Below are 13814 nucleotides of genomic sequence, written 5' to 3' on the forward strand. Positions count from 1 at the left end.
TTAGCTTTTATGAGTTAAGGAGAAATACAATACAATATACCTATATCCTGGTCCACACCAGTAAGAGAGAAGAAGAATAGGCAGGACTTTCGAAATGTGCAAGCCCCTTCACATTACCATAAGACCTTACATTTTTCGCTCCTAACTCTCAGGCATAGAACCTACCTGTGCCCAGTTACTGAAGACCTGTCCATTGCCACCATATGTCACCAACTCCTGGGGAAACTGTTAAAGTTAATAAGGTTGAGTTATTAAAACCACAAGGATTCTACCCTCTCTGCATTACGTAAACAGGGTCAGATTGGAAAATAGGCAAAAAAGGCAATAGCCCTGGGCACTTTACCCTTTAGCAGTCTCCACCACCATTAATGGCCATCTCAACTTTCTCTCAAGTGGGTTATCATAAAATTGCCATGTTATCTGTGGTATTATCAAGGCATTGTATAGTGGTATTATTTGAGTGCTATGTTAGGATGTTATTTGAGCACTTTATGGTAGTCTTAAGACCCTTTAATTTTCTTCTTTTTCAAGCTCTGTCAGGTTGGATGGGGACTGTCGGTGGAAGCCATTTCAATGTCTTTCCAGAGATGTTCGATTGGGTTCAAGTCAGGGCTGTGGCTGGGCCACTTAAAGGAGTACTCCGCCCCAGATATATTATCCCCTGTCCAAGGATAGGGGATAAGATGTCTGATCGTGGGGGTCCCGCTGCTCCGGATCCCCGCAATATCCCCTGCAGCCCCCAGAGTCATCAACTCTACGGAGCGAAGTTTGCTTCATGGCCGATGACTCACGATACAGGGGCCGGCAGTTCGTGCTGTCATGGCTCCGCCCCCTTGTGGCATCATGGCCATGACCCTCCCATAGACTAGCATTAAGGGGCAGAGCATCACTAGGGGGCCGAGCCATGACATCACAAACCGCCGGCCCATGTATCGTGAGTCATCAGCCACGGAGCAAACTTCGCTCCGTAGAGCTGATGACTCCGGGGGCTGCAGGGGAGATAGCAGGGATCCCCAGCAGCGGGACCCCTGCAATCAGACATCTTATCCCCTATCCTTGGATAGGGGAAAAGATGTCTAGGGGCAGAGTACCCCTTTAAGGACTTTCGCAGAATTGTCCCCAAACCTGTCCTGTGTTGTCTTGGATATGTGCTTAGAGAGAGTAATTGGCCCGGATTTATCAAAAACTGTGTGAGAGGAAACTAGAGAGATTTTTCCAGTTTTTCTCACACAGTTTGATAAATCAGGGCCACACTCTTGTTGCAAGGTTAGACTTAAAAGGGTAACGCTCATTAAAATAAAATTTTGCTATTGCACTCCTTATGGTAAAAAAAAAAATATTATATATATATATATATATATATATATATATATATATATATATATATATATATATATAAAAAGCAAAATCATCGGTAGTTGCAGTATCTTGTAATACCTTTTTTATTGGACTAACAAGATTTTGTAGAGACAAGCTTTCGGGATTCCTCCCTTTATCAAGTCATAAGCATTTCTGAGCTCACAAGGAGAAAACACAGGTTCTATCTGTAGAGACAAGCTTTCGGGATTCCTCCCTTTATCAAGTCATAATAGAACCTGTGTTTTCTCCTTGTGAGCTCAGAAATGCTTATGACTTGATAAAGGGAGGAATCCCGAAAGCTTGTCTCTACAAAATCTTGTTAGTCCAATAAAAAAGGTATTACAAGATACTGCAACTACCGATGATTTTGCTTTTTGCATCACTGGACTAATACGGCTACTCCTAACTAATCTATATATATATATATATATATATATATATATATATATATTTCTAATATACTTTGTTTAAAAAAAATGAAGTTTTCTATGTTTTATTTGTGCCTAAAAAAAGCTCAAGAGCACATTTTCCCCCATCTTATACACAGACTTAGGACCAAAGCCGAAACACAGGAAGTGCAGCCTGGAGTGCTGAGGGGGGGGGGGGGGGGTGTCCAGCCTCATCCAATCATAGCTCCTTGCACACTTAACTGCCATATGCTGTTTGGACACCCCCCCCCCTTCAGCACTCCAGGCTGCACTTCGGTCCTAATTCTGTGTGTAAGATGGGGGAAAATGTGCTCTTGAGCTTTTTTAAGCACTGATAAAACTTCTTTTTTTTTTTTTTTTTTTTTTAACCAAAGTACATTAGAAATCTTTTTTATTTACCATAAGGAGTGCAATAGCAAACATTTTTTTAATGAGTGCGCCCATTTAAGGCTAGAGCACCGTGGATCAGGTTCTCCCCCCCCCCCAATTCTTCACTGTAGGGGTGTATTGGGCAGGTGATGAGCAGTGCTGTGTTTCCTCCAGACATGACCCTTGGAATTAAGGTTAACATTTTTTTTTTTTCTTAAATGCTGGTTTTATCAGACAGACAGACAATCTAGTTTCTTACAGTTAAAGTCCTTCATGTGCTTTTTTTGTGGCCTTTTACTGAGCAGAGGCTTCTTTCTGGACCCTCTGGGACAAAGCTGAGATTGTGGAGTTATGCAGTGATGGTTGACCTCCTGTAAGTTTCTCCCATGTGCTCCAGGTCACTGTATCTGCCAAATCCTGTGTCTGAGCTCTACAGGCAGTTCTTTCTCCTCATTTCTAGGTTATTGCTCAGATATGCATTGTCAGCTTTGAGACCTTATATAGACAGGGCTGTTTCTTTCAAAACCATGTCCATCGTCTGATTTTACCACAGGTGACTTGAATAAAAAGTTGCAGACATCTCAAGGATGGAAATAGGAGGCCCCCAGTGCAAAATTTTAAGTGTCAAAGCAAAGGGTATAAATACTTATGCCAATGGAAAATTTAGCATTTTGTTTTAAATAAATAAGCAAACATTTCTAAAATTAGCTTTTTAACATTCTCATTATGGGCTATTAAAGGACAACTGCAGCTTAATATACACTTATCCCCTATCTACAAGATAGGGGATAAGTGTTTGATCGCGGGGGTCCGACAGCTGGGACCCCCCACGTTCTCCTGTACGGGGCAGTGGCTGTGCCGCGGCTCTACCGTGCAGGGGGCGTGCCTGCCGCAGCATGACGTTGCGGCCGGCATGCCTCCTCCATGCGAGAGGCGTGGAGGCAGCGTTCGTGCCTCCCCGGCTCCCCCATAGAACTGTATGGGGACGGGGCGTCACCGTCGACCTCTAGGTCGACCTCTAGCAGTCAAACACTTATCCCCTATCTTGTAGATAGGGGATAAGTGTATATTGCGCTGCAGTTGTCCTTTAAGTTTAGAGTGATTGAGGGAAACAAACAAACAAAAAAACGCCAACAACAACCCGCAAGACCTAATTTAGACATAATGGGAAAAAGGGTCTGAAAACTTTCCAAGTGCATTGTATGCACTGTATATCAGTGCTGATGAATATTGGCCAGCAGACGCATAACTTGTTGCTTCTGAGACCCGCAAACAGAACCCCATGTGCCAATTATAATACTGACCTCTTATGGGGCAGATGTGCTTTGGGCCCCCTTAGTCAACAGGGCCCTGGTGCGACTAATACCTCTGCACCCCCTACAGCTATGCCCCTGTTGGCCAGCATTACTCCTTCCTAATAACATTGATACGTGAACAGCATCAGTGGTAATTCTATAGCATTATTGTCCAAAAAGTCTATGAGCAAACATTTCATAATACCATAAAATGAAAGATGGTGGTCAATTCAGATCCTGAGGTTACAGATACAATATTCCTACCTGAGCCACCGCCTGATCCAGGTTATTCATAATCATGTGCATTATAGCCGCCGCCTTCTTCGTTTTACAGGGATACTCGTTGATTGGATAAGCCCTGGAAAATAGTGCTCACGGCAGGTTAGGGGCACAATAAAAGGGTGCAATTTACAACATCCAAGAGTCAAATTCCTTTTTCAAATTAATCTGATTTTGTTATTCTATTAATATTTCAACTATTCACATTAAGTCAAATATCCTAAGGCTGGGTTTTAGCCGGAGATTTAGCCGGTGGCACTAAGACCGCACGGACTGCATTGTCATCCCCATAGATGTCAATGCATTTCTGAGCAGATCTCCCAAAAGATCCACCCAGAAATGCATTGCCATCTATGAGGATGGCAATACAGTCCATGCGGTCTTAGTGCCGCCGGCTACATCTCCGGCAGAAATTCTGCCCAGAGATTCCGTAGTGTGAACCTAGCTTTATGGTCTATTCACACGGCAGAATTTCCGTTTGCGGAATTCCGCCTCAAATTAAAGCCCATAGACTTCTATGGGATTCCGCACTCCCATTCACACTTCTGAATTTCCGCTAGCGGAAATTCAGAAGTGTGAATGGGAGTGCGGAATCCCATAGAAGTCTCTGGGCTTTAATTTGAGGCGGAATTCCGCAAACGGAAATTCTGCCGTGTGAAATGGCCCGTAACATAGGCCTTCATTTATGTTCTAGTTAACCACAGAGAACTATTCCTATAGAATATATTGTGATTATGATCATGCTGGGGGAGGGAATAAGAGGTTAACATGTAATCCTACACAGCTAAACCCACTTACCACCACCGATCTCACCTTATATGTATCTTTGGGCAGAATCGGTACATGTAGATGTGTCCAAAACATCTCAGCTCCTCTGCAAATTCTGGAGCTAGTGTCGAATGATGTTCATGAGGAAAGTAGCGCAAGGAGTTCTCCAAAGCAAGCTGTTAAAATACATCACATAGGAAGGGGAATTTAGCTACTTTTCTGGTGTAAAAATATATAAACATTTATGTACATTTTTGGCAAAAAAATTTGGCCAGCCTCTTATAACCAGAGAGCAGGGAGTCATAAAACCTTAGAGGATAGTGATAGGGGAGTGTGTTACATGTGCATTTTTTGCGCCCATATTACTGATGCAAGTCTTGACCGCAGGTTAGAACTGAACTGGCAGTTGTCAGTTTGGGTCAACAAAAACAGTCTGGCTGGGCTGGGCCTTGCGTCGATAATATGGATGCAAAAATGTGGATGTAATACGCTTGTGTGGTATCCCGGTACCGTATTTCATATGTTACATTTGTAGACCGCAACTAGCAGAAAAGTGAAAGCAGCCATGTATGGAGGCCATGGAAGTACATCAGAAAACAAGCACTTATGGAGATTGAAACTTTTAAACATTGCTGATTAATTTTCTGTTAATGAACGTAACAAATCAGATGCAGCAGAGCTGACTGGGTTTTTTAAGGCTATGTTCATGAGGTGGCCCAGTACGGGATGGTGTTTCCCCGTACTTCTCCTGCCCTGTCAGGCAGAGTCTCTCCATGTCCCCAGGACCCCCTTTATGTATTATCCCCTGTACAATATGCCGGCGTTTGGAACACACAAAATGCAGCATCTCAGACGGCTATGAATTCCATGCGGAGTCCGCAGAAGAAAAATGGCCAGGTTTATTTTTTCTGCAGACACGGAAAGAAACATCTGGCGCAGAAATTCCAACGTGTGCACAGTGCAGCAGAATTCCATTGAATACAATGGGACTCTGCTGCTGCGGAATGGCCTACGGCTAAGTTCACACGGCAGAATTTCTGCATGGGAATTCTGCAGTAAATTTCACAGATATGAATTGCCCATTCACTTCAAAGGAATTCCTGCAGAAGAAATTCTGCTATGTTAAGGGGACAGCAGAATCCAATTGAAGTGTATTGGCTATAAATATATGCAGAATTTTCATGCGGGATTCCATGTAAAAATTCTGGTGCGATCACACGGATTGGTTCAGTGCAGAATTCTGCTGTTTTTAAACACATGCGGAATTGGTGCAGAAATTTCTGCACGGATTCCGCATCTCAGTAAAAAGATACATTTTATTTAATTGAACAGTGATAGTTTGTGCGGATTACACACAAAGTCTACATGCAGAAAGTTAGCCCCATTGACTTTAAAGGGGTACTCCGGCGCTAAGACGTCTTATCCCCTATCCAAACGATAGGGGAAAAGATGCCTGATCGCGGGAGTCCCGTCACTGGGGACCCCCGTGATCTTGCACGCAGCACCCCGTTAGATAAGATAAGATGTTTTAGCGCCGGAGTACCCCTTTAATGGGATTCCGCAGCCAAAGTCCAGAACAGAAATTTTTCCGGAGTGCGGAAGGCAGAACTTCAGCAGCGGAATTCTGCTGTGTGAATGACATTGCAGAGTCCCATTAAAGTTAATGGGCACTAAATGTAGGCGGAATTCAGTGCAAAAAACACAAGAGGAATTTTGCACAGAATTTGGCTGCGTGAACGCGGCCTTACAGTTTCTATTATGTGCTATGATACCTCACCGAAAAACCTGCAGTCCTATAAAAAAAAAAAAAAAAAATCATACATTATGACATCACCATGAGCTGTGCCAGGTGACAAATTCAGCTTTTGTTCATCACGTTTATAAAAAAAGACGCTCAGAGGCCGCACGCCAAAATCATTCTGTGCACATGCAGGTCTAGCCTTTTGTTAGGGATCAAGGATAGCCTGGCAGTCTCCTGGGGAGAAGGACATCTGTTCTGATCTTGTGGTTACTTGTTTACTTGTTACCTGTTGCACAATGAAGGGGAATTATTAACCCAATGATAACACCCCCACCCTGTCCCTCAGACATGTTGACACTTCATCTGATGAGACAAAGGTGGATGAGAACTGGACAATGTTTGTTATTTTTTTATTTTTAAGGGTATGTTCACACTGAGGTATTGGAGAGGAATTTCCACGAGTAATTCTGCTCGCTTATTCCTCTCCAATTCATTCAGCAGTTTCATACCCCATAGTATGTAGTTAACTTTCCTCTCCTCAGTTCACACTGAGGAAATTCCGCTAGCGGAATTCTGTCACAGAATTCCGTTCCGCATGAAGAATGAACATGTTCGTTCTTCATGCGGAAATCGCGTCCTAACCCCATTGAAGTGAATGTAAAAATTATTGGCAGTCTGCCACGCTTCCGCGCGGAATATCAGCATAAACTGTGTGTCCTATCCTCTTTCATTTCCGAGCGAAATACTGTGCGGAATTCAGTGCGCATTCCGCACGGAAAAAAAAAAACTACGTTTTTGAGCGGATTTCTTAAGCGAGCATTCCGCTCACACCTTAACTAGTGTGAACATACCCTAAATAAGAAACTACAAGCAAAACACTCATTGGCTGTACTAGCGCAAGACCAAACATGACACATTTGGGGAAAATGTATCAAAACTTGTGTAGAGGAAGATTCGTGCAGTTGTCCATAGCCACCAGATTGCTCCTTTTATTTCTAAATAGACTGGTTGCTATGGGCAACTGCACCACTCTTCCCCTACACTTGTTTTGATAAATTCCATAAGCTAGGTCAGTGTTTTCTTAAAGGACAACTGCAGCGGCATTACACTTATCCCCTATCCACAGGGGGGATAAGTGTTTGATTGCGGAGGGTCCGACCGCTGGGGACCCCCCCCCCCCCCCCCCCCGATCTCCCTAACGGGGCGCCACCATAAGCGCTCATGGTGAGCGCTAAGGCGCGTAGAGTCGACCTAGAGGTCAACGTTGACGCCCCGTCTCCTCCCCGTCCCCATACAGTTCTATGGGGGATGCGGGGAGGCAGGAATGCTGCCTCCCCGCCTCTCCCATAGAGATGTATGGAGGGGGAGTGCCGGGCGCAACGTCATGCTGCGGCTGGCACGCCTCCTGCATGGGAGAGCCGCGGCCTCATACAGGGGATCGCCGGGGGCCCCAGCGTTCGGACCCCCCACGATCAAACACTTATCCCCTATCTTGAGGATAGGGGATAAGTGTTTATAACGCTGCAGATGTCCTTTAAAAAGGGGTATTCCACAAGAAAACATTTTTTATTTTATTTTATTTTTTTAAATCAACTGGTGCCAGAAAGTTAAACAGATTTGTAAATTACATCTCTAAAAAAATCTTAATCCCTCCAGTACTTAGCTGCTGTTCTTTTCTTTTTGGATTTCCTTTCTGCCTGCCCACAGTGCTCTCTGCTGATCCCTCTGTCCATTTTAGGAACTGTCCAGAGCAGGATAGGTTTTCTATGGGGATTTGCTCCTACTCTGGACAGTTCCTAAAATGGACAGAGGTGTCAGCAGAGAGCACTGTGGGCAGGCAGAAAGGAAATCCAAAAAGAGAACAGCAGCTGATAAGCACTGGAAGGATTAAGATTGTTTTTAATAGAAGTAATTTACAAAATCTGTAACTTTCTGGCACCAGTTAATAAAAAAAAAAGTTTTCCAGTGGAGTACCCCTTTAAACAGTGAGTCACCAGCTGTTGCAAAACTACAACTCCCATCATGCCCAGACAGCCTTTGGCTGTCTGGGCATGATGGGAGTTGTAGTTTTGCAACAGCAGGAGACAAACTGTTTGGAAAACACTGGGTTAGGCCATCAATAGCTGATCGGTGGGGTGCTGACACTGGTGCTTGGCTCTGTACATTGTGTAGCAGTGGTGCCTGGTTACTTCATCCCAGTTCCCATTCATTTCTATGGAGTCTGCTCTGCAGTAACCAGCCCATTATCCAAACCAGTTCCATAGGAAGGCTAAAGTAAATAAAAAAAAGTTAAAAAGCATATAATATGGCGCACAATTCAATGTTTGTGGTACAAACTGCCTTGTCAGTCTTCCCCAGTGCGTTTCAATCTTTCACCATGTTCAATATCTCTGCATCTAGCTGTGAATTGAAACTTTCACCACTCAGAACACATGATGCAGTTTGGCACAATGAATAAGTCAGGACCTGGACTCTAGGCTGACGGCTACTTCTCACCCGAAACTTGTAGTAAACATAGACCATGAAGCCTGAGGGGCCCACAGACTCTCTATAATGGTATGTGAGACTTCAAGGGGGCCTGATACAGATTATCTGTTAGGGTATGTTCACACTACGGAGTGTGAACGGAATCTCTGCGAGCGGAGATTCTGCCTGGTAGCTGACGGCGGCAGCAGGACTGTGCGGCACTGCGCCGTCACCATTGACGGCTATGCAGTACTCGCGGACTTCAGCGCAAAGAATGAACAGGTTCTTTCTTTGCGCTGAACAATTTCATCGGCGGAATTGTCCGCCGCTGAAATTCCGCATTGTGAACATACTCTTAGGGCCCAGGAGCCCTATAAGCTTTATTTCTGGGAGGGCACATAAATCTCACCTAAACAAGCTTCACACCCTATCCCAGAGACATCTTAGTCCAACATCAGAATTAGAGATGAGCGAACGTACAGTAAATTTGATTCGTCACAAACTTCTCGGCTCGGCAGTTGATGGCTTATCCTGCGTAAATTAGTTCAGCCTTCAGGTGCTCCGGTGGGCTGGAAAAGGTGGATACATTCCTAGTAAAGAGTCTCCTAGGACTGTATCCACCTTTTCCAGCCCACCGGAAAGCTGAACTCATTTATGCAGGATAAGCCATCAACTGCAGAGCCGAGAAGTTTGTGACGAGTCAAATTTACTGTAAGTTCGCTCATCTCTAATCAGAATCATTGGCCAACATTTATCATTGTAGGTGTAAGTGAAGCATTTTTCTACACCTTTTTTTGGGTGCTGGTAATGTGTAGTTGCACCAAATGTATTAAATGGTCGCAAAGCATTTGATACATTTTGTGCAGGTCACATTTTCTGAAATTTCTCTCTTCACATAAACCAAAAAGCTAAGCGAAGTCTGGGCTGGTGTAGTTTTAGAGACTTTTCAGTGGCTATGCGCCTTTTTTTTTTCTCGTCTTTTCACAAAAAGGCACAGTTCATAAAACCCTTCCATATCATGTGTATTGCTAAAATCAGTTGATTACAACTCAAAATCAGCAGAAATGTGTAAACCAAAAAAGGCGCAAATAAGCCCTGCTTGTGCCTTTTTTTGCGCCTTTTGTAGAAAAAACAGTCTAAAGACAATGATAAATGTCGGCCAGTGATCCCAAAGCTCAGTCCACAGGGTGAAACTAACAGTCCCAGCATGTCATAAGCCTCCATTCAGAAAGAATTTAGGAACATGCACAGAGTTCGCTTTATAACATTCTCACCTTTTCCTCCTGCGCAGAGAGCTGGGGTGTCCGAACAGGGGCATGAGGTACCCTTTCATCTCTCCCTCTGTTTGGGGGTAGAGGGTGGAGGGGAATACCAGCACACAGCTCCTGCAGGTCAATCATCATGAGGCTTCACAGTAAACAGGTCAAGTGGATTCACACAGGAGACCTAGCGGGGACTGTTAGGTATAACAGGCACACCCACATCTATGCTGAAGCTTCATTGGTCAAAACCCTTTCCCCAAATTAATGTGTTACCTGAGCCATTTCTACAGACAGAACAGAGCAATCCCATCAGGCTCTGCAGACACCTAGATAGAGGCAATACCTTCATGTCCATAAAATCTGCTTCTACTTTGAACAGGATAGAGTCATTGGGGGACATGTATCAAAGATTTTACCCCTGTTTTGTATGTATTTTTTTCCGCAAAATTTTGCGCAAGCCCTTTTTTTTGCGCATTTTTTTGCGCAAGTTTTGGTAGAGCATGTCCTCCAGATGTGGCTGAATCAGGGTACCTTGGAGTGACATCTATAGTACACATGGATTTATTAACTGCGTACTTTTCCTTTACACCACAAATGTTGCCGCGAGAGCAGTTTTTTGTGCGCAAATATAAGCCATCTTGGACTTGACGTAGCAAGATGCTCTAAATCATTGATTCTATTTTCCAAAGAGTGGATTTAGGAGATTACTATATTTACCCGCAATTTATGAAGCTCATTGCACTTGATTGATAAATTTAGCTCTTCTGCACATAATTTAGAATTCGGGAAAAGGGGTAAACTGCTTCTACCATACACAAATAATGATACATGTCCCCCATTGTGATCAGTCTGTGTTGTCTCAGGGAAAACCCTCCAAGATCTGGTCACTAGAGGTCTGCTTGTTGTGACCAATAGAATGAAATGCAAGAAGTCAGGATTAGCCTTGCGTTGCACTGTATTTTATTGACAATGTTTGGTGCAGAATCGTTTAAATAAAAAATGTCTATCAAATTTGAGTGAAATTTTCCATCATAGTTACAAAAAAAAAATTGCATCAAAACCTCGTCAAATACACGTAAAGCCCTGCACATATGACTGTACCCTTAGGGGCGTGTTCATATTGCGATGCATGTTCCCCAAATTTCAGTAAAGCGGTGGCACTATTTTACATCAATTGCGCAGATTGCAGTAAAATAGCGCCATTTTTGCTGGGATTTTTGCACATTTGCAGGAAAACACATGAGAAACACGGCAAACACAGTCTAATTGTTTTGTCGTTGTTATGGATCAGATAGGTTGTTCCAGATACTGTGATGTACAGGCTGTGTTTGGTATTGCAGCTCAGCTTTATTCACTTAAAAGCTGCAGTACCAGACACAGTCAGTGGTAAGTGTGGCGCTGTTTATGGGTTCAAATATAAAACTGCTGGTTAGATTGGGAAAGGATTGATCAGTCTGTGACTTGCTGTTTACATTCCAAAACATGTATGTGCTCTAAGGTGGCCCTTCACATTTGGCTGGGTTCACACGTTGTATTTTGGTCAGTATTTTTACCAAAATCCAGGAGTGGAACCAACAGAAGAGACCATGGGGGATGGGGGAGATTTATCAAAACCTGTGTAGCGGAAGAGTCGTGCAGTTGCCATTAGCAACCAATCAGATCACTTCTTTTATGCTTCAGTAGCCTTTTAAAAAATGAAAGTAGCAATCTCATTGGTTGCTATGGGCAACGGCACCACTCTTCCTATACACTCCCCCCTAAAACATACCTTTTTCTGTTTTTCAGATCCACTGCTAGTTTTGGCAAAAAATATAAAATGTAATGGCTATGGTGTTGGGGGGGCTCCAGGCTCTCCCCAAATAGTAGATGCTGGCAGATGTTTAGGTGCTCTGTCCTTGTTCTCAGGGAAATAAGCCAGGGGGAAAAAAGAGTCTGGCAGCAGCACCGTCCATTGAAGAAAATGTATATTCATGGGCCAAGACGTGTATGGGGGGATCTGGAGAGGGAGATTTTAAATGAACAAGCATCCAGCTGACATCTCTCTAGAGCAGTGTTTCCCAACCAGTGTGCCTCCAGTTGTTGCAAAACTACATCTCCCAGCATGCTGGGAGTGGTAGTTTTGCAACAACTGGAGGCACACTGGTTGGGAAACACTGCTCTAGTGTGTATGGATAGCATAAAGGTCACTTGTTGTGATGTCCCAGTACAGGTACATGGTCCTGTACTACCTGTAGGCCCTGTCAGGTTGAGTCCCTCAGTGACCTGGGGGCTCCCCTGCAGGGTTTCCCTTTGTTCTCCTGTTGGTTTAATAAATGTGGTGTATGTTCCTTTAATGCTTAGACAGGATCCCCATGCTTAGATAGTATAAAGGACCTGTGGGAAGTCTCAAGGAGTAAGCCTGTCACATGTTATGTTATGTCACATGATCTGTTGTCACATGTACTCTCAGAGAGCACCAGCTTTAACCTATGACCCACAGCTTGACCAATGGGCTATAGTCCAGCCCCCCACTATATAAGGGGGTGACCATTTGCAATTCCCTCTCTTGGCTGCCAGCTCTCTTGCTGTAAGCAGCTCTTGTATCACCAAAGTCTTTGCTGAAGCAGCTACCAGAGATCTCAGCACAAGTGATCAGCATCTGGAAGGCCACAAAGCTAAAGTCTATCCAGTAAGTCTCAAGTCTATGTCTGCTGTCACTGAAACTAGTCAAGTCCTGCACATAGTCAAGTCAAGTCAAATTACAAGTCAAGTTTATTACAAGTATTGGTCCAGCAAGCTGCGAGGTCCTCTGGGTCCTGGCCACCTCTCTGGGAATTCTGGCCTTAGCTGTGAAGATAATTACACCTGTCTTCTACTCAGTAAAGCCTCCGTTAAACCATAACTGGTTGTGGACTCTTTATTCACTACTAGCCCGTGGGATAGCATAGAATCCGGGCATGTGGTGTTCCGCAACCCGAAAACCACACTGTTGTCACGAACACATAGAGGTTATTACCATCCGACCCCCGGGATTAATAACATCAGATCCCACCACTCACACTGCAACACCCGTGGTCCCGCCATCCACCTGCTGGTCCACCACACTGTCATTACTTTCATGCTGCCTGAATCACAAGTCACTGGGTCTGTCCCTGACAGCTTCTTACCACCAAATCAGCCCTGATTGATAGATCTTTCCCTAAACCGAAACAGACAGCATGAAAGTGATATAAAGTGGTATATTCACACAAAGATAAAAACCATGAGGCATATGTATGGAAATCTGTGCAGAGGAAAAGTTGCCCAGTTGCCCATAGCAACCAATCAGAATGCTTCTTTAACCTCTTCAGGACATAGGGCGTATGGATACGCCCTGCATCCCGAGTCCTTAAGGACCGAGGGCGTATCCATACTAGCCGGTTGGGGACCGGAGCCGGATGCCTGCTGAAATCGTTCAGCAGGCATCCCCGCATATCGCCCAGGGGGGTCATTATGCCCCCCCCATGTCGGCGATGGCCGCAGATCGCTGGACAATTCAATCCAGCGATCTGCGGCGATTCCGGGTCAATCGGGTCTCCAGTGACCCAGTGACCCGGAATTACTGGCTGTTCGGGGCCGTCTCTGACTCGTCCTGATTCGTCGGCCGCCCTGATTCCCGGCCGACCAATCAGGGCGCCTGCTGCGGGTGTCACTCCCGCACCCGCTCCACCCCTCTTCCGGAGGACGTGAGCGGGTGCGGGACGTGCACCCCTGGTGCTGGGGACCCCGATCCCCGGCGTCAATGTTGGGATCGGGGCCCCAGGAGCGACGACGGCGGCGGCGGCGGGACTGACCTGTGCGGCAATCAAGCAGCAGCAGGAGGTGAGTG

General features: G+C 44.9%; 1 protein-coding gene across 2 annotated transcripts in view; it reads right to left on the bottom strand.

Annotated features, from left to right (window-relative positions):
- Positions 1-10829, bottom strand: part of UROC1 (urocanate hydratase 1) — a 33648-nt gene extending 22819 nt beyond the window's left edge. The window contains exons 1-5 of one of the 2 annotated variants that reach the window (XM_056524907.1): positions 10804-10829; positions 10241-10354; positions 4544-4674; positions 3716-3809; positions 166-225 (exon numbers count right to left, since the gene is read on the bottom strand). In XM_056524907.1, coding sequence (XP_056380882.1) covers positions 166-225; positions 3716-3809; positions 4544-4674; positions 10241-10249 — 294 coding nt within the window. In that variant the 5' untranslated portion in view covers positions 10250-10354; positions 10804-10829. Of the gene's footprint in view, positions 1-165; positions 226-3715; positions 3810-4543; positions 4675-9979; positions 10129-10240; positions 10355-10803 lie in introns of those variants that run through there. The other variant, XM_056524906.1, reaches the window with a different exon arrangement.
- Positions 10830-13814: the final 2985 nt, after the last annotated feature.

The sequence above is a fragment of the Hyla sarda genome, chromosome 6, assembly GCF_029499605.1.
Source record: "Hyla sarda isolate aHylSar1 chromosome 6, aHylSar1.hap1, whole genome shotgun sequence".
NCBI classification, from domain to species: Eukaryota; Metazoa; Chordata; class Amphibia; order Anura; family Hylidae; genus Hyla; species Hyla sarda.